We start from the raw sequence: 21617 nt of genomic DNA, 5'->3' as shown, positions 1-21617 counted from the left end.
GTTATTCCTACACAAAATAATATGATGCTCCTTGATTAGATTGCAAAACCTCTTCTTCATCTGCAAAATCATCTCAATTTGATTTTTGATAGTTTATAAGCTGAACTTCCAATAAAACAAATAAAAGCACTTTAAATCTATCTGTTAAGACTAGACAAATCTTTACAATATTTGGCGGAATTGAAAGCAATTCGTTGTTACTTGAAAAATTATAAATACTGATCAATACTAATCATCAACAAAATATGATACTTCTATTTTTTGTTATATTGGATGATGAATTTGAAAGTGTGAGGCACTAATCACAATGATAATTCTTTTTATCATTCATTATAACATTCATTTCAATAAGTTTTTTTGGTTTTTGATACAAGCACTATTCAGTGCTTTGAAAATGCCCTTGTGGTGCATAGGTTACCTGCTAGTATTATTCATATTATTTATGATTATATGATGAGGTGTGGCTATAAAATAACGGGACTGATATTGTGAAAATTGTTATTTTAATTTTATACTTAATTACTTATTATCACCTTCAATATATTCCCCTTCCCTATCCCTGCAATACTCCATGCAAATTTTCCATTGTTGGAAACAATGCTGGAAGTCATCTTCTGTGAACTCTTTTAGGACTCTTGTTGTTTTCTCTTGAACAGCTTCTACGGATTCAAATCTCGTACTTTTCAATGCAGATATCATCTCAGGAAAAAGATAAAAGTCACATAATGCTAGGTCTGGTGGATGCTCTAACACCGGGATGGTGTACCTGGTCAGGAACCGACCAACAGATAATGTGGAATGAGCTGGCGCATTGTCTTGTTGCAAAATTCATGATTTTTTCTTCCACATGTCGGGACGTTTTTCTCTTACTCTTTCATGTAGAGTTCGCCTACAGATTCAGCAACTGTACGTATACTTGAACGACAGTCAAACCGAATCAAATTGGCAACTTTTTCAACTTTATCATCCATTTCTGATGTTGAAACGAATCGTCTTCAACATCTTTTGGACCATCTTTCCTGCAGTGGAGTCTGCCATGAATGAGGTCAGTTATCCTTTTTTTCTGGCTTCAAAAATTGATTAATTTCATTAATTAATTATCACCGATCATATGAATAGGATTAGGATAACAGGCTTGGCCCAAAACTAATATTATTTCAAATATCATAGAGAATAGCATTTTGTATGTTTTCTTGATTCAGTTTTGCTTCAATTTTCAATATTAAATTTTTATTTAAGAACAACATTTTTTGCATCATACTTTTGATGTGAATGAGGTTTGTTTTGAAATTAAACTGTAAACCTCTTTGTGCCAGTTGCACAAAAGCCGGATAAATTTCAACCATGATCAATTCCATGAGAACCAATAAGAGAATTTCAAAAACGCCTCCTCTTATTGGTTCTTGTAGAGTTAATCACGGTTAAAATTCAACCTGCTTTTGTGCAACCCGGCCTTTGAGTTGTTTTACTATTTTCATATGAGGTAATACATTTTCATATACAGAGTGGGTGAAAAGTCTGAGAACGGCTTAACCCTTAGCACTCTTCTGTCCCAAATTGCAGGACATGGTCGCTCTTGAGATCGCTCTTGGTTATGTCGAGTGAGTAAACGTGTGTCAGTTCGGCTCCGTCTTCTAACAGATATTTCGTAGGGTTATACAGTTCAATTCACTTCAAATTATACATCTAGTTATTCAGTTTCTCGAGCTTAATTCAATAGTGAAATTATATTTTTGATCAACTCACACTCTTTTTATTTATCTTGAAAAAACATTCATAATTCTTCAGTCTACCTTCTCGCCTGTAAAAGTGTAAATCCACCTAACGGTAAACGATGGGTCGACCGAACAGAGGCGAGCCGAGGAATGAGGTCAATGCTCCGAAGCCAGGGCCAGCTATTTCTGGATCACTATCTGAAGAGACCCTCCAAATTATTCGACAGCAAATCGAGGAAACTGTGCATCATGCTGTTTCTATGGCAGTGAAGTCTATCTTTGAGGAACTTCAGGCATTGAAGGAGGAGAACAAACAGCTGCACGATAGAATTCGTGAGCTAGAGGTGTCTTGTCACCTGAAGGTCGACGACCTCGAGCAATACGGGCGCCGACATTCAATTCGTATTTTTGGGATCCCGGAGAGTGACAAAGAAGACACGGACCTGCTGGCGCTTGATGTCTTCAACAAGAAGCTGAACGTGCCCGTGACTCTGGCGGATGTCAACCGCTCGCATCGCGTTGGAAGGCGTCAACCACCTCAACAAGGGCAAGCTAAACCCAAGGACCGACCCATCATAGTACGACTCTGCAGCTACCGGACCAGGAAGATGATCTTCGACGCTAAGAGGAAGCTGAAGGGTTCCGGCGTCACCATTCGCGAGGATCTGACTGCGGAGCGTCTCAAGATCCTCAACGCTGCGGCCGACCGTCATGGGCATAGGAATGTCTGGTCATCGGACGGGAGGATCAAGATCTCTATCGGCGAGGGAGGATCCAAGAGGGTCCACACAGTCGAGAGGATGACCGACCTTCAGAAAATAAAGGTAAATTAAATCATTTCAGGATTCGATGACTAAGGTGCCCTTCACTACAATAATAGGAAATTCGTATTAATACATTTCACAGTAGATATACCTTGGCATTTTTCATGAGCTGGCTTTCTGTTCTATAAATGAATCTTTCCCCTGCTTTTATGATTATATATGAGGCAATTATTTCAAACTAAGGAGATCCACATTTGCTAATAATGATTAATAATTTATCTTTATATTAATTCCCAAAACTAAGTTCAATGCATCAACTACTATACTCCAGAGGGTACTTAGAGAATCATTATCTCTATTCTTACTAAGAATTATTACATCTCTTACCAAAATTATCTCCATAATTAATAATTTTCGAAATGCTGAATTTCAAATAAATTGAATGATTAACATATGTTATAGATATGGATGTAATCTATAGGTAAAGATAGTAATCTCCTATATAATGGTATCTTCTACTGTTGCCACTGCTTGAACAATAGAAGCTAATGTGTGAAGAATTATTGATAGAGCTGAGGGGTGGGTAGTCTGTTCATATGCTTATATAGGGGCTGTGTTTCATTTAACGTTATCTTAGACATTCATCACTAAACTATTACAGTTCTCAATTTACTACTTTTATCGTTATTGCAACTCCCAATAGTTAATTATACTTCTAATACTATATAATATTTTTCACACTTCACCGTTCAATACTATTTAAAACTCATCTAAAATAGTCTAGCACTTTTTCCATCGTCTCCTCAACTTCTTATTTTTTCTTCTTCTTCTTCTTCTTCTTCTTCTTCTCTTTCTTTTTCTTTTCTTCTTTTTCTTCTCTCCTTGATTAATTCAAGATCACAATGCGATGTTCTATTTCTTATTCTATAGTTCAGTTTCATAAGTTCTTCTCAATTTGTCCACATTCCTTCTTTCTCTTCTTATCTTCCCTATTATTATCATTATTTTCCCTGTGATTTTTCCACTAGCTATCCAGCATGTTCAAATGTTTATTTCTCTTTCTATATCTATTTATCTTTCTACCTTTTCTCTTTCTATCTGATTACCTTCTACTAATATCCATATATTATATTATAATATCCATATATTTATCCATATAATATTCGATTCTTTCCCACATTATATCATACTATTCCTCTTCAATTTTATGCGAATATTATTCATTATCACTTGTATTATGTATCTTTCCTCTATTGATAACTTTCTTCAAAGATTTTTCGTGTTTCTGCTGGCTTCTTCTTCTCTTTTTCAGTTTTTACTGGATCCCATTTCGCTCTATCTCCACCATGTACACGATCTTCCACTACTGGATTTCATCTCTCTCTGTCTCCACTTGGACTCGATCTTCCACTACTGGATTCCTTCTCGCTCTACCTCCACTTGGACCGATTCTTCCACTACTGGATACCTACTCGCTCTACCTCCACTTGGACCCGATTCTTCCACTACTGGATACCTACTCGCTCCATCTCCACTTGGACCAGATCTCCCACTACCAGTTCTTTCTCAATCTTATTGTGACCGAGACTCCACACATCTACATCTTATTGTGTTTAGTGAATTTTTGAACTAGTGCTTTAAATAGTGAAGGGAGCCGAACTGTCAAGGCATACTGAATGCACTCGAATCAAGAGACTTTTTCATTTAGGTTAAGTTTTATCAGTTTCATCCCCATTTCCCCCGTCATGTGTCGTTCTGAGGTCGGTTCACGATTGGTCTGCTGCTTCCATGATGCCTCTCACTGACACGTCAGCTCGCTCGCCCTCAAGTAGGTATGATTATTTCAATAATAGTAATAATGACGCAGGTATTTTTCTAGCAAATAAGCTCCACTCTTTCAAAAAACTTTTCAAGGCTGCTCACCTTAACGTACAATCCCTCAGCTGCCACATTGATGAACTCAGAGCAATCTTCCGTTTTCAGGACTTCAATATAATCGGAATTTCCGAATCATTTTTGAAGCCTAGTATTTCATCAAATTTTGTTGCATTGCCTGGATATAATCTTTTCCGGAATGATAGATTAAATAAAGCTTGTGGGGGTGTAGCAATTTATGTGAAAGATGGTATCAAAACAAAAGTTTTAATCACATCTAAACAAGAGTATTGTTCCAGACCAGAGTTTATGCTACTTGAATTATCCTTATCTAGTAATGATAAATTACTCGTTGGTATCTGTTATCGCCCACCAAAAATAGGTCATTTCACAGATTTCGAAAATGCCTTGCTTTCTCTTATGCCTTGTTATAACCGTATACTAGTTATGGGGGATATGAACACCGACTTGAACATGACGAATCGTAACTTTGACTACTTCCAACTGACTACAATTTTCCAATGCCTAAACATGACTATTTTATCCCTCGATCCAACTCATCATACTAATGAATCAGACACACTCATTGACCTTCTCATTGTTAGTGATCCCAATGAGGTTGTTCAAGCAGGCCAAATCTCAGTCCCAGCTATTTCTAGACATGATTTGATCTACTGTGTACTTTCCCATAAGATACCCAAGCCAGAACAGAAAATTATCACTTATAGAGACTTCAAAAACTTTGATGAAGCCGCCTTCCTGACTGATGTGGCTCAGACTCCATGGCATCAAATTGAAGCATTACCCTCAGTTGATGACATGGTCAAGACTTTCGAGAATTGGACTTTGACTTTGTATGACAAACATGCACCTTATGTGACAAGGAGGATTAATAGAAAACGACGAGTACCGTGGATGACTGAAGACATACTTAAGATGATGGGACGTAGAGACAAAGCACATAGAAAATTTAAAAAGACATTTGACTTGGACAGTTTGATAGAGTATAGGAGCCTTAGAAATAGGGTTAAACAGGAATTACGGAACTCAAAGATTAGGTACTTGAATTCGTTTATGACAAACAATAGACAAGACTCTAAATCACTTTGGCAGGGAATAAAAGAATTCGGGCTTGGCAAACAGAAATCGAATCCACAAATTGACTTACCATTGAATAATATAAATGACCATTTCGTTTCACACTCTAACCAACGCGACGAAATTGTCATTGCTAATCATATAGATGATCTTGAAGAGCAGGTTACAAACTTAGATTTACCAATCACTGATCAATTTCATTTCCATCCAATCTCAGAAGAAGACACTTTCAGAGCAATTCAACGTATTCATAGTAATGCTATGGGTGTAGACAAAATTCCTATTAAATTTATCAAGAAGATGTTATTTGCTGTTTTACCAACCATTACATACATTTTCAACAAGTCACTTGAAGAAGGCATTTTCCCTGAAAACTGGAAGTTTGCTCTGGTTCGCCCTCTAAATAAAGTTCCATCACCCAATAAAGTTGAGGATTTTAGACCAATCAGTATTTTACCTGCATTGTCCAAAGTGCTAGAAAGACTCATTCATGCTCAAGTTGTAAAATTTCTAGACAACAATAGTAAGCTTCATAACTTTCAATCAGGCTTTAGAAAATTCCATTCAACTGAGACAGCTCTGCTTCGTGTCACTGATGATATAAGGTTAGCTATGGACCAAAGAAAATGCACCATCCTCACCCTATTTGATTTTTCTAAAGCATTCGATACTGTTGATCATACAGTCCTTCTGAATAAGTTGGCTATTCTTGGTTTCAGTCACAACTCGTTAGTTTGGTTTAAATCCTATCTATTAGGTAGGGAACAATGTGTATCTGTCGGTGACAAAAAGTCAACTTGGAAAAACGTTATGCATGGAGTACCACAAGGTTCAATTTTAGGCCCTCTCCTCTTCACTTTGTATGCTAATGACCTTTCTTCCATTATCAAATTCTCCAGTTTCCATACTTATGCAGACGACCTTCAAATCTATTTAAGCTGTCCCATAACAAAAATTAATGAAACAGTTGGAATAATGAATCAGGATATCAATTCGATAGTGGAATGGACAAAGAAAAATGGCCTTAAGCTTAATCCCATCAAAACACAACCCATTATAATTGGATATTCTCGTCTTATAAACAATATTGACCTTGAATCGATCCACAAAATTAGTGTAGACGGTAATGACATTCCTTACTGTAGCTCAGTTAAAAATTTAGGCATTATTATGAATAATACTCTTGACTGGTCAGAACAAGTGAACAAAACTTGTAAAAAGGTATTCTCAGCCATGCATGCATTGAAGAAAATGCACGATATCCTCCCTAGAAACATTAAATTATTATTGGTTCAATCTCTCATCTTCCCACATTTAATGTATTGTAATTCTGTTCTTAATGATATGCAAGTCACTCTGAATGATAAACTACAGCGTTGCCAAAATTATTGTCTACGTTTCGTCTACTCTCTCCAACGCCATGATCATATCACCCCAGCCCACATTGCTAGTTCAACATTGAAGCTTCCCGATCAGAGGCTTTTTCGAATAGTCAAGCTTGTTAGAGATATCTTGAAATACGGTAATCCGAACTATTTTAAAGATGATTTCAAATTTGTCTCTGAAGGTAGGAGGATAGATGCTTCACATACTAGAACCGGAGAAAGTACTTTAAGGATACCCAATCATCGAACTACTATTTTCACAAAATCCTTCTTAGTCAGTGCCTGTCGTGCATGGAATACACTTCCTGTTTCTATCAGGTCTATCGAGAGCCGAGCGAGCTTCAACCTGACTTTAAAAAACATATTTTGGAACAAATGACTGAAACTGTCCGGCCCTAGAACGATCACATGACAACCATCCCTCACCCATTCCACCAATATAAACCTTTAAACCATGTTATAGAACGAATTGTATATATATATATTATATAAACTCATGTTATTTCATTATCCACTGCATACTGCTGTATATTACTGAAATTTGATAACCCTGATCTACTTTCAGCCTACTTCATTTTATTAATCAATTATTTGATCTTATCTACCTATATAATTATTTTACTTTATCAATTTTTTGTTTTTTTTTCTCTTCAATATTCATATTGATTAAAACTTTTACAATATTTCCATTAATAAATAAATCCTTAGTTTAAATAACGAAATTAACGTTTTGGTAGAGAGTTAGTGGGGAGGATATTTTTAATATTCTTCCCAAAGAATGGACATTGATATGTCCAAAGCTCCGCCAATTTATGTAGATGCATAACAATATGATTATTATCTATAGTTATTATATTACAAATTGCTTTTTCATATCATATACAGTTCCATAGTTATTTTCTTAGTCTATATTATGTAAATTCATCTATAACTTTGCTGTATTGTAAGCTATTGTATATAAGTGTATAAGCCAGTATATATTGTAATCTACATAAATAAAGTACTCAATCAATCAATCAATCAAATGGTGTTTTCTGCTCTGGATCTTATTGTCCCGAGCGTAATCTACTCTCTCCAGTCTCCTGTCCTGCATTGCAGACCAACACTGCTCACTCAGTGTACTCTGCATTTGATAGGCACTGTATGCCATTGAACTCTGAATTAGATATCCAACCAGTTGTAGAATCAGAATCAGATTATGTATATAAAAAAGCCTATTCTCTGGAGAACGGCTTAATTACCATGATTTATTTTTTGATCATCATGTCAATAATGAAATGTATTTTACCATTTTATAATTTTTTTACATATATAAATTGCATTTGATAAAGAAAAAAATCTATACATTTGGTGTGTAACTTATCATTTAAGTCAGAATAAAGTTGAAAATCGCTCATAATCTTGATGAAATTTTATTCTATAATCATATGGAATGTTTATAAAACAATAAAAAATAAAAACTTACATTTTATTGATTCTTGAATTTTCTTAAATTCAACTTTTCAATTTGTTCAACTTCACTTCCAGAGAGATCTCCAAAGATCAAATCTCTTATCGAATCTGATGGTAGATACCCTTCTCTATACATTACTTACAATGGTTATTAAACTAAATTATTAAAACATCAAAAACATGATGAAAATTTTATCACTAAACTGTAAACTCGTATCACACCAACATGCTTCACACCATGTTACTGCTGACTATGTTTTGCTAAAGCCACTCTAGTTTTGACGTTTTTTCAAGCATTAGAAGCTTCGTTAGTAGGTAGGTGGCATTGTAATTTAGTTACATTACATTACATTTACTCTGTTATGTTTTTATACACATTATATGCCTCCATAATTAATAAAATGAGATAATAAAATCATATGTCACTCAAGCAAAAAAATAGTTGAAATAAAAAGGATTTTTTTACAAATAAATGAATTTCCGACTATTCAAAAGTGGTTCATTTGATATATTATATTAGTCTAAGTTGGATAACCTGTCTTGGAATTGTCTAGATATGTCGTAAATAGAAGGAGAAGATATTTAGTCAACAGTTAACAGTGGGCTGCATTGCAGGACTAGAGACCTGTAGCGGAAAATGGCTGTGTCCCGCAATGCAGGACACGAGAGCTGATCAGTGCTTTATATATTCACAGCTGTGAGAGAAATGGTGTTGGGTTGCATTGCAGGCCACAAGAGTGATATGACTTATTTGGAAATATGCCTTCAGAGTGCTAAGGGTTAATATCTCATACTGTAAAGTTCAAAAATCCGAATGGATAAATATAGATTCCTTTTGAAGAAATTTATAGGTCCAAGTGAAATAATAGGCTAATATCGCCAAAGATGATAACCTTAAAGATAAGATAATATCAGGCATCCTGGCCAAATTGTACAACAGCCGAATAGGAATGGAAATAATTTTTGCTACTGTATAATATTATATAAAATATTGAAAATTCGAGGTTAGGCATAAAACATCTACTGATCGGTGACCTAATGATTGACCGAGTCGCACAACGTAGAATCTGACCAAACACCTTGGCAGAAACTTATTGTGGCGAAACAGTATTCAACTTGAGGAACTAAACGTCCCACGTGGCTAATTATTGTAATATAAGAAACAACTTATAAACTGTAAAAAATTACTTTGCATGTAAAAAGCATATTAAAAAACCCCAACAAAAATGATTAAATGTATTAAGGAAGTAGGAGGTTCCTAGGCACATGAATACTGTAATAATTTGCATGCACCAATCAAATGTTAGCAATTGATAGGCGGCAATAGTGAGCCAATTCAAATATATTTGTATATATTTCTACAAATGATAAGAATTTATAAATTATTATTGTGCAGTTTATGTTTTGGATATGGCCCGAAGGCAAATAAAATATTAAAGATGTAACATAAGTAATAGTTTGGTACAGTCTATTTGAGCCAGGAATGGTGGAGGAACAGAATATTTAAATTTCATGTAAATTTGGAAATCTGAAGTGAAAATTGTAACTGAGAAAAGAGAACTTTCCCACTTGCCTGCCAACCACCACCATGAGATGTCACCAAAAATTATAGAGTGCAATATCTTACTGTACCTTTTAATAACTTGAAGTAAATTGAATTACTAAATTTTCTCATAAGACTTTGTGATGCTAATGTGAAGCAAAAGTAATTTTTAAATAATTTTTTAACCCCTTGGAAGAGACAACTCTGGCTACAAATAATCCAGGACCACCAGGAGTTTGGATCGACACCAGCAGCTCATAGAAAATTCCAGCACATGAGTGAAAAATATTGAAATAGTGATAGGGCGCCCTCAGTGCTTCGAAATTAAATAAGAATCAAAGCTAGCTTGTTGAAAGGGTTTTTTATAAATTAAGAATTTGGTAAAAATACTTGTGCAAGTAAATATAGTATAAAAGGTATTTTATTAGATAGTAACGAATCAATCCATATATCGAATGATCCATCAATCAAAGAAGACTAAGATCTAGGCTGTTAATACATTATTTATATGATCATTAATTTCTACAATATAATTTGCGATAATTTAATGTAGCTCTGATTCACTAGATGAATTGATCTATCTATTCTGTTAGGTGCCGAATCTCGCACCCTGAGATAAAATATATTTATTATAAAGAAATCTATTGGAAACCATAGAATTTAATATATATATTTGGATTATTAGTTTATCAATTTATCATGCTGATTTAAGAAATTTATTCAAAATAGAATTGTCCAAGTCAACAAGTATCAGCAAGCTGATATCAAAGCTACATGCAAATAAATGCATATGATCATAAAAATGAAAGCACATGGTAACGTTTTGTGCTATAGAACTTAAAGAATAGTATTAGCCTGTGATATTTTATTGATTTTGATTATTGTTTTGTCTTATATTATATATTTCTGTCACTCTCTATATTTTTGCTCTGATTTATTTATTGAGATATTTGTTAATATATGTATCAAATTTTTTATGGTGTACGATTTATTTTTATTCCTCAATACTATAGGATAAGTTTTATATATATATTTTTTTATAAATTATCAGTATTATTGTGGAAGCTCATATCTGGGCCTATAAAGATTTTTATGAGACTATATCCTAGTAAAAACCTCGACCAGATTTTTATAATTATTAAAATATTCTTATGCTCCACCGATTGATGCCAAGCAGGAGGCTAATCGTTATTTAACTATAAAAATAACTTGACAATACATAAAGGTAATTTGATGGAGGGTGAGATCGGGGATCCTATAAATTGAAAATACTACCACCATCAATATTTACCTTCCGGTATGAGATATTAAGCTGTTTATTCTCGGACTTTCCACCCATCCTATATATATAAAAAACCATGTGTCATAAAATAGATTATGTTCCACTGTTGACAATTGAGAATTCAAGGATTTGGGTAGAATTAATTACACCACCAAAACAAATAGTTAGCCTTAGTTGCAAAAAAACCTGTTAAATTTTCAATCATTGTTAAACTTCACAAGAACCAATCAGAGAAGGCTTCTCTGATTGGTTCTCATGTCATTTAATCGAGATTGAAAGTCAACAGACTTTTCTGCAAGGTTTTCACATTTTTCAGTGCTAACATAAATGCATAAATCAAGTTACAATTATTATACTCAACAGTTACATATATATTTAAACAGTTATTTATATATTTCTACCATTTTGAGCTCCAGTCACAATGCATGGTAACCATATACACAAATCATGTTGCATTCGAAGAACTAATTGAATGAAAACGTTACCTGCATGCTGCATACAAAAGAAGGAAATGATACAGAAAAAGAAAATCCATACTTTGTGGTGTTAGATTGTGCCTATTGCTGGTTGAGCTCATAAAGTAGAAGCATAGATTAAAGATAGGCTACTGTTTAAAAATACTTGTATCAGTTTTGTCTATGGTAGAGGAATGTATTTCTTTCTCTGTGTTGAGTCTATTGGTGAAATTAGGCCAACTATTCACTGCCAGTATCAGCTCCCTCCAGATATAGTGCTTGGTAACTGTCATCACAAAAGAACTGAATTATGAATTAATGGGAAAAACCCTTACCTCGGCTTTATGAGGTGCTGTGTAAAAACACAAAGTAAAATCAATTTTAGATATTTATTCCTCTGTGGTAAGACCGAGATGGATTTGTGACTGCAACCCGCAATATACGATTCGTTGCTCTGTAACTTACCCTATCCTACATTCTTGATATTAATTTTTTAATTAAGTTACTTAATTTTAAAAATTCTACAGATTTGTCATACATGACATCAAAACCCATTCAATTTTATTGAAATATTATTTTGTGAGTTGGAAATCTGGTCGCGGATTTAATTATTAAATGTAATTGATAAAGTGAGAAGATCCCCAATGCGCAAAGATGAAATGTGTGTTTTATCACGTTTCGTGAAGGCAATATTATGATTTTTAGCTCCATGCTATACAAAAATGAGTGAGTCGACTTTTGGTCTGTGAATCACGGCTGCATGTTTTTTCACAAAAATAAATTTTGAATTTTTCCTTCAAGGCCCATATTCTTTGAACCGTTTGTTAAGTATACCGTAGTTGTTGAGTTAAGGCATTGGTTACCTGAAGGATTCTGTCTTGAGAATTCAATTATAGGCTGTCACAGTTTGGGCAGTTTAAACCTGCATAGTTGTGTTTTCAGGATTTGAATCTTGTAGGTAAAGCCGGTGCATCAATTCAATCAGCTGGCAGAAGTATTTTTTAATAAATTTATTTATTTAAAGTCAGGAGTAGTTTGACCAGACCTTTGAGGATCAGGCCAAGGGACAATTTTCAAGGTAAAGAAAATAATAGTTCATTGTACATTTTTTTCTTTTCAGACTCATAATTCTGAATAATAATTTGTTTTTATCTTCAAAAACCTGAACGACCATAGATCAGCAAGCGAGTAGCCCTTTGATTATTATCTGATTATTATAATCAGAGATCTTGATTGTTGGTTGTAAGTTGTAATCTTCATTTATCTCAATTACATATATTTTTCATTTTGCACCGTTTCATATTTGAATATTTGTATTAAATAGATATTTTTTTGCTGTTTATTGAAAACCGGAAAGACCAGTTTTTTTCTTCTTCCCACAATCACATATTTGGTGAAGGCATTTAGCTTACATAGTAGTTGTTGAAGGCGTCTCATCCTGCTTACAAATTATTTTTATTTATTTTTTCAAGTCCAGTCGTTTTCTATAAAGGTGAGTACAATATTTAAACTATTTCTGTTATTTATTGAATCACTTAAAAATATATTGTTCTACTTTGTTGCATTGTCAAAAAGTAGCTTGTATAAAAATTTATGACATTTTTCCCAATCACTCAATTAATGAACATTATACCTTTACAATATCACAAGAATTATTATATAATCATGCTGTATCGATTTTAATTGATAAATTTCAAGTGATTTCATCGAATGTTAAAATATGAGAACAAAAGAGTAGCAATGCTTTGAAATTAGCGGCAAATTCAAGTTTTACAAAGATGGCGCCGTCTCGGTGCACTCAAGCTAGTCTTGGTGCCATGTAAAATGCTTGATCAGATTTGAAGACACCTTTCTGTTCTATGGTGTTGCATCTTTCCATGCTAATTGGCTGGTGTTTTTGTGTCCGGCTGTCCTGTAATAATTTATAATATTTTATCTTTGCCCAATATCAATTTGAATATAAAATAATGAAATGGAGTCAGAAGTAAGTAGCCTACTTGAAAATTGTATAAGCAATAAATCACAATAGACGTACATAACCTAAAAATCAGTAAAACCTTTTTCAATATTGAACAATACTGTATTATTTATTATGATTATTTCTATCGTATATGTTAAATTTATGTTCTAAAGCGTTATTGAGCAATTGCTACATTATTCACGTTTACATTATATGCAGTAGAGCATGTAAAATGTTTAGGCCTAATTTATAGATCTGTGAAAACATGTACAATTCAATCAATCGTTGACCAGCCGTATGCTGAATGGATTTTGTCAATAAAAATCATGAAACAACACTATAAACACAAAGTTCAACAATCTTTCTGTTGAAACTTATATACTTGTTAATCTATATACAATTTGACAATTCCCTATTGACAGTCTTGGCAAATTGAATAATTAAGAAATAATAATACTGATAAATCTCCATTTTCACCTACACTATAGAGCTATAAATAAAAATTGAAGTCATGTTTTTTGCATGAAACATGAAAATTTTGCAACATTGTCCAAGTGTCGAGAAGTTTTATTCAGTGTATAAGTGTCTCAAAACTTATTCTTTAAAATTGAAGCAGTAGGGTAAGTTATATTTTTCAAATGTCAGGTAAATCATTAATTCAATCGTTTTTTTGTAATATTCAATTTATGATTGCAGTAAGCTTTACAATGGTTTATATTTCTAGTAATAACATTCAACAATTATTCTCAATATTTTGCCCTAGAAATCTATCAATATCATCTCATGATTAATAAATTCAATAAATTAATCCCGCTTCTAAAATTGATTCCTTTTCAGTAGCTTAATTTATTGTATAAGTTTTCAATAATTGAAGCCACTTTGAAATGTTTTTGGTAACTGGAGCCATTTTAATTCATTGCAGATGTCCACATGTGACCAGGGGACTGATAGCCAATCACCAGTCTCAGAGCACAATTCATTGAGTGGAAAATCAGATTCCAGGTTGACTAAGACCATTGAAAAAGAAGTGTGTGGTAAGTATAGTGATAACATTGTTATCAAATTTGAATCAGCTGTGTGTTTCAAGTAGCCTTCAACTGCACCAATCACAGGGTCTGTCTCATAAACATTTAGAAATCTACCGAAATGAGAGCAGCTGACAGTAGGGTGTGGAAACACTGTTGTAACATACACCCTATAAAATCAGGAATGATAGGAACGTATTGTTGCCACTTATTTATTCCCAATGTTTTCCATAGTAGATAGCTGTGATGCAAGTTATCTAACAGAACTAATATTTATATATTTTTCATTGCTAATTATGATCAATCCTGAATTCAATAGATTTGATTTGCCATGGATTATATTTTTTTATTATTGAATATATTTTCAAAATTGGCAATGTTTATAGATTCTCACCTCAACAATATATATATATGCAATTTTCAGTTCTTGGATTTTACTTTGTATTCTCTCCTCCTCATTGTACTCTCTCTCATCCTTCTCCTTCTCCTCATCCTCCCACTTCATATTCTTGCACTTCTTCTTTTTCACTGCTTTCTCGTCTTTCTTCTTCTCATCCACATCTTACTCCTCTCCCATCTCCTCATCCTCTTGGTCCTCTATCTCTAACTCCTTCTTTTCTTGTACCTCCTCTTCCTTTCTCACCTCATCCTTTTCATCCTGTACATAATCATCCTCCACCTCCCTCTTCTACTCCTCCTTCTCCTCCTCTTCTGCCTCTCCTTGACCTTTTTCATTTTTCTTATATGCTGTTTCTGGCCTTTTCTCTTGACTTACCTGAAATATCCTTATCTACTGAATTCACTTATCATTTAATTTACTAAATTCCCTTCATTTTGTGTCGACTCTGTTTACAACTTTGGAGTGAATCTCATGTGCTTGTTTGTATTTCAGGTGGTAGAATAGCCAAAGTAGTATCAGTAAGGTTGGAGGATTCGTTTGAAGGCTGCAATCAACAGAAGTTGTGTCCATACCAGGTAAGAGGAGTGTGTCTGTTTGAAAGTTATTTAAAGGCATTCTCATTTTCTTATAAACTGTATTCAAGATCATTTCTAATTTCCATTTGTTGAGTAGAATCTTGTTAACTGTTGTGTACCATACATATTTTCACTGTAGGCTTCCAAGAACACTTTTGACTCTTGTGTCTTTTGATTATGTTGTTTTTGAGTTTTATATAGAATCTGTCACCAATTTTTGAAGGATCTGTTTCAATCATTTCAACTCAAGTCTTTCATGTCTCAATAAGTCATAGTGAAAACATGTTTTCCATATATATATTCATATTTTATTATTCAGGAGCAGGTGTTACCTGTGCTCTGCAAGAATCTGTTAAAAGCACAAATGGATTGAATTCATCTCATATCTTAGTTACTTGCTTTATTATATTTATTCTCTACTTATACAAAATAGTGATATTTCACAATATAAATACTTTTGGATGAGCTTTTTATCCAATGTGGACATGATATCAAAAAGTGATAAATTTGTTTTATTATCAATACCTACTATTATATTAATTGAATCAATAAAAAATAAAGAATCCTTACGCAAAATTGGAGTTAACCAGTTTGGTGACATCTGAATTTCTGTTTTAAATATTATTCAAAAACTGGGTAACAATATTAGAGAATCACTCTGTAGTTGAATGTAGGCTATTGGATTTTTGTAATAGAGCTTTTGGGTGAATACCACTTTTTATTCCTCCACATTGTATTTTCATCTTATGTCATAAATAAAATGGTTATAACAACCCTTCTACAATAAAGTCTGCGAGACATCTAAAATTATCACCCTCATAAAACACTGTGAATAATGTAGTCTATAATAATGATACAAGTCCTGCCATTGATTGTGAATGTGTATGTGTTGCAGATGGCGACAGTTACTGTTGAAAAGGAGGAGGAGGAGGATGATAGCAGCCAGCAACCAGCTGCAGTGGAAGAGGATTGCAGGCAACAACATTATCTAATCCCTGGCTACAACATGATCTTCATCAAAGAGGAGGCATATGGTGAGATGCATTCTATTTCAAACCGATTCCCTGATTGACCAGGGTCTACAGTCCTTGCTTGGGTGATTAGATTGTGGCCAGCTTCCTTACATGAAGTGGTTTGATGTTTGGGAGTGGAACTCCTGTGTAAATGCTACTCCTGAATGGGCTGTCTGCCACATGTCAACCATGCACATGTACAGAACAAATGTGTAGTGTGTTAGATGTAATGTGTTCAGAATATTCCATAAAATTGGATGTATCAATTTAATGATGTTTGTCTACAATTTGTTATAGTTTTGAACTTCTTCAATTTCATCAATTACCTCTGATAACTAATTCCATTATCACCATAGAGTATTGTCACCATTGGCTGTGAATAAATATAATGAACTAACAGAATATTTTATTACAATTACAAAATGTATTATTGAATTGTGACAAAAATACACTCTTGACAAATAAGATGAATATTTATTATAAATACAGTTGATCATTATTAGGACCAATTTACATTTAATATTATATCAGATATGCTGAAAGGACTTGAATCAGAGTTACCTACTATAGAAGGTCATTGAAACACAAAATTGACTGATAAGTTGTCTTATAATTTCCACTCAATTCATAACATGAATGTCACTATATAATATACTGTTTTCATAATTTACAAGTTGCATTATTGATGATTGCAGATGAGCAAGAGGCTGAAGGAAGTGCAGTGAAGAGTAAACTAGAGATGTGGCCTTCAAACTGCAGCACATCTGGCCGAGACTATGCAACAGAAGTGGGTGGACTGAATGAGCATGCAATCTCTCCAGTGGAAAAGTGCACTGAGTCATCTGTGGCTGGCAAAAAGACCAAGCTCTACAGCTGCACTCACTGTAGCTATAAAACACCAAAGTTTAGTCATTTGAAGATACACATTAGAAAACACACTGGGGAAAAACCTTTCAGCTGCGATATTTGTGACTACAAAAGTGCTAGGTTAGGTCATTTGAAAAAACATATCAGAACACATACTGGAGAAAAGCCTTTCAGCTGCAAGTTTTGTGACTACAAAAGTGCTCAGTTAAATAATTTGAAAACACATATCAAAACACATACTGGAGAAAAGCCTTTCAGCTGCAAGTTTTGTGGCTACAAAAGTGCTACGTTAGGTAATTTGAAAGAGCATATCACAAAACATACTGGAGAAAAGCCTTTCAGCTGCGAGTTTTGTGACTACAAAAGTGCTCATTCAAGTCATTTGAAAGCACATATCAGAACACATACAGCAGAAAAACCTTTCAGCTGCGAGTTTTGTGACTACAAAAGTGCTTATTTAAGTCATTTGAAAAGACATACCAAAACACACACTGGAGAAAAACCTTTCAGCTGCGAGTTTTGTGACTACAAAAGTACTACGTTAGGTAATTTGAAAGCACATATCAGAACTCATACCGCAGAAAAACCTTTCAGTTGCGAGTTTTGTGACTACAAAAGTGCTGAGTTAAGTAATTTGAAAAGGCATACCAGAACTCATACAGCAGAAAAACCTTTCAGCTGCGAGTTTTGTGACTACAAAAGTTCTGAGTTAGGTAATTTGAAAAAACATACCAGAACACAACATACTGGAGAAACACTCCAAGCTTTTGTGACAAAAAAGTGCTTATTTAGGTTATTTGAAAGCACATAAATTAGAACACATACTGGGGAATCAACTTCTAGCTAAACATTTCAAGACACACCTGTATTATAAATCACTTTATTCTCACTCCATTGTATAATTTTACAAACAATACCATAGTAGATGAGTTCTTTCCTCATTATGCTAGGCCTGTGTTAAGGTTTGGGTTGCCTTATTATTATTGTATATACAAATATGCAATCTATTAAATACAGTAATTATGAGATTCATGAACAAAACTAGAATAATAATAATCTGATAATTTGCTTAAAATTTTGTACTTATTCAAATATTTTTAAAAGTCATATCAATTTCCATTGAAGGAAAACATCAGCTGGAAATATCTCACAATAAACTTGGTAAGAACTTAGGCATCTTAACTTTAGGCCAAACTTTTTTTTCAATAAAGCATATTTATACCTCAGCTGAGCCTGTTTGAACATTTTTTGCCAATTAGTTCTTAGAAATGCTGAGAAAATGCAGATGTTGTGTCTTGGAAAATTTGCCACTGGAAGTATGGAACTAAAATCTTGATACTTTTAAGAAATCAATAAAAAAAGGTTAAAAATAAAGCATTTTATTCAATGGAGGAAATGCTGGTCTGTAATTGTTATCCATAGCTAAAAATATTCAAGTAGGCTATTTGTATTATAATTTGCAATATTAAAATGTATAACATGTACTTGTATACAAAGTATCAATGTTTCTATCTTCTTTTTATTGAAAATTATATTATGTTGGAAATTATTGTATAGTGTGGAGGAAATGGGTTTTTTACCTGTTGTCTCCATAAATAAATAAATGAATAAATATATCCATTAAATATAAATATATATCCGTTATTGTATCCTTATGAAATGACTTTTGTCAATGCAATTATTTTGTTTGTGACAATAAAACATTCTTGATTCTTGTCAAATCTGTTCTTAGTGCGCCTTTAGATGGCCAACCGAATATACATGCCAAATTTGAATGTATTTGGTCCAGTAGAATTTTAGTTCTGCTGATTATTAATGAATGAAGCAGTGAGTGAATGTATTCCTTATGAAATATGTGTCTATATAGTGGCAAAATGAGTAAATGTCAAATTTACTGTGTTGCTAATGAGTGCCAGCCATGTAAATGCATAAATGCCCAAACTTATCCTCTTGCAAATTATTGTCAGTACATGTTTTAATGTTTCTCCAGAGAAAACTCCTATAATTGTATTCTGTGACCAAAGTTATTAACAAAATGTTTATTTTTCCGTCCTTATAGATTCTGTTAGATTGAACGGAACTTGACAAACACATATGCTCATCATGTGTATGATAAGTTAAAAATTCATGTTCAATCTAATAGAATCTATAAGGAGGGAGAAATTAACATTTTGTTAATAACTTTGGTTTAAACGTGGTTTAACGCCCGTTCAATAACTGCGCGTGGTCTACTGTTCACAGAACTACTAGTTTTTTGACAGGTTAATAACAAGAAACAGCAATAATTAATATTCAAGATACAAAATACAAATAATTTCAAGAGATTATTAATGTGCAATAGAGATAAAATAGGTAGCAAATGAATTGAAATAAAAAACAGATAAATTTTGATAGAATTTAATTAAAAATTGTCTATTCTAAAATATATAATAATATAGTGTAGCTAACAAAATATGATATAGCTAAGTAAAGCACACAGATTTCAGGCACATGAATACATATAGTTTTATAAAATCACTTCACTTAAACGGGCTACTTTATCAAAATAATTAAAAATAATATTAAAACGTGAAGTGCCCTTCTCATTTAAAATTTTTAGACATTTCAACGAATTGGCCTACTTTGGCTGAATTCAAACTTGAAAATGGCCAAAGTAGGCCAGACCTGGTTGTTGAAATGTCAAAGTTTTAAAATGATTTTAATGAAAAAGGTACTTTATGTTTTTATATTGTCTTATGCACATTTATTAGTAGGGCTATGAACGTGTATGGTGGTATGATGACTAATTTTTTTCATTATCAAGCATAATAACTTAATTGCTCCGGAAGAACTGTGGAATAGTACAAATAATTTCAATTTTTGATTTTTCAACATTATAAATAGCAAAATAAGTGTCTAAACACGGAGAAAATTAAAATAAATCTTAAAATTCAAAAACCTCTTGAAAATGTATAGAGAAAGTGATAAGCAAATTTGATTATCAACAAAATATCGATAGTAGATTATAGACCAAGTATTGATATTAGAATAATTATCGATATTCTGACATTTTGTCAAAGTTTTTCACCTATTTTATTCATCTACAAACCCGTACTACTTCAACAATACTTCTAATTCAATCGATTCTGACATTTTAAAGTTGAGATCACAATAAAAAGTTAGTTTCTGTTTTTATCTAAGGCTAAACTCACACTTACGCAACTCAGGTCGAGAAGAGACTGGACTCTAGTGGAGAGCATGTGTTTTCAGATGGTGACAGTCGCGGAAACTACAATCCACTGGTCTGAGTGTCACCATTTGGAAACACATGCTCTCGACTAGAGTCGAGTCTCTTCTCGACCTGAGTCGCCTAAGTGTGAGTTGAGCCTTACACGACTCGAGTCGAGAAGAGACTGTAACTAGTCTCTTCTCGACGCAGCATGTGTTTCCAAATGGTGACACTCAGATCAGTAGACTAGTTGCAGTCTCTCCTCGACTGAGTCGCGTAAGTGTGAGTTGAGCCTTGAAGTATTACGGGACCGTGGGGTTCCAATCGACCGAATACCAATAGGATTCCCATCCAGCCGAAAAATTCATTTTCCCATTTGGTCATTTGCGACAAACTAGAGAAATTTCTGGTCGTTTGGGAATCCTATCACTTTTGGTCAGTTTGGACTCTCAACACTTTCGGCTCAATGCGAAACGACGTTTTCTGTCGATTTGGAAAATTCATAAAAGTTTTCGGTCATTTGGGATTCGGCTAAATGAGAAAGTTCCAGTTTCAATATTTTATTAATTCTGTTGAATGGGAAAAAGTCGTTTTCGGCTGTTTGGGGAAATATAGCTTTTCGGTCGTTTGGGATTCGGTCAATTGGCATGACACCTTACGGACACTGTACTAAGACATAATATAAATGTACATAAAACTTTAAATTTATTATAAAATTGATAACATTTTCAGTCTGTGTTTGATAGCTGCTAAATACACTGAACACATTTTTTTAAAAAATAAATCTAATTTTGAGAAGACAATATAACGTAACCGTACAAAATTCCATTTTTGAATAATACAAATTATCATTATTATTCTGAGCAGTGTTATTCACTTTGAACTGTAAACATCGTCTGAATAGGAAGCATTATTGATATTATATGAAAGGAATACTCACAGTATGAAGTGAATATCACTACAGTAGCTTTATAAAGAAAGTCAATATTCTATATACTAT

The 21617-nt window shown here is 33.4% G+C and overlaps 1 protein-coding gene across 7 annotated transcripts in view; it reads left to right on the top strand.

The window, feature by feature from the left end:
* The first annotated feature begins 13153 nt into the window (after nt 1-13153).
* LOC111054624 (gastrula zinc finger protein XlCGF8.2DB-like) overlaps nt 13154-21617 on the top strand; it is a 25807-nt gene continuing 17343 nt past the window's right edge. The window contains exons 1-5 of one of the 7 annotated variants that reach the window (XM_039440959.1): nt 13396-13553; nt 14452-14563; nt 15447-15529; nt 16425-16563; nt 17238-18770. In XM_039440959.1, coding sequence (XP_039296893.1) covers nt 13542-13553; nt 14452-14563; nt 15447-15529; nt 16425-16563; nt 17238-18220 — 1329 coding nt within the window. In that variant the 5' untranslated portion in view covers nt 13396-13541 and the 3' untranslated portion in view covers nt 18221-18770. The other 6 variants (XM_039440962.1, XM_039440960.1, XM_039440965.1 and 3 more) reach the window with 6 other exon arrangements.

This window comes from Nilaparvata lugens, chromosome 14, assembly GCF_014356525.2.
Source record: "Nilaparvata lugens isolate BPH chromosome 14, ASM1435652v1, whole genome shotgun sequence".
NCBI lineage: Eukaryota > Metazoa > Arthropoda > Insecta > Hemiptera > Delphacidae > Nilaparvata > Nilaparvata lugens.
This window is presented reverse-complemented; position numbering and strand designations above follow the sequence as displayed.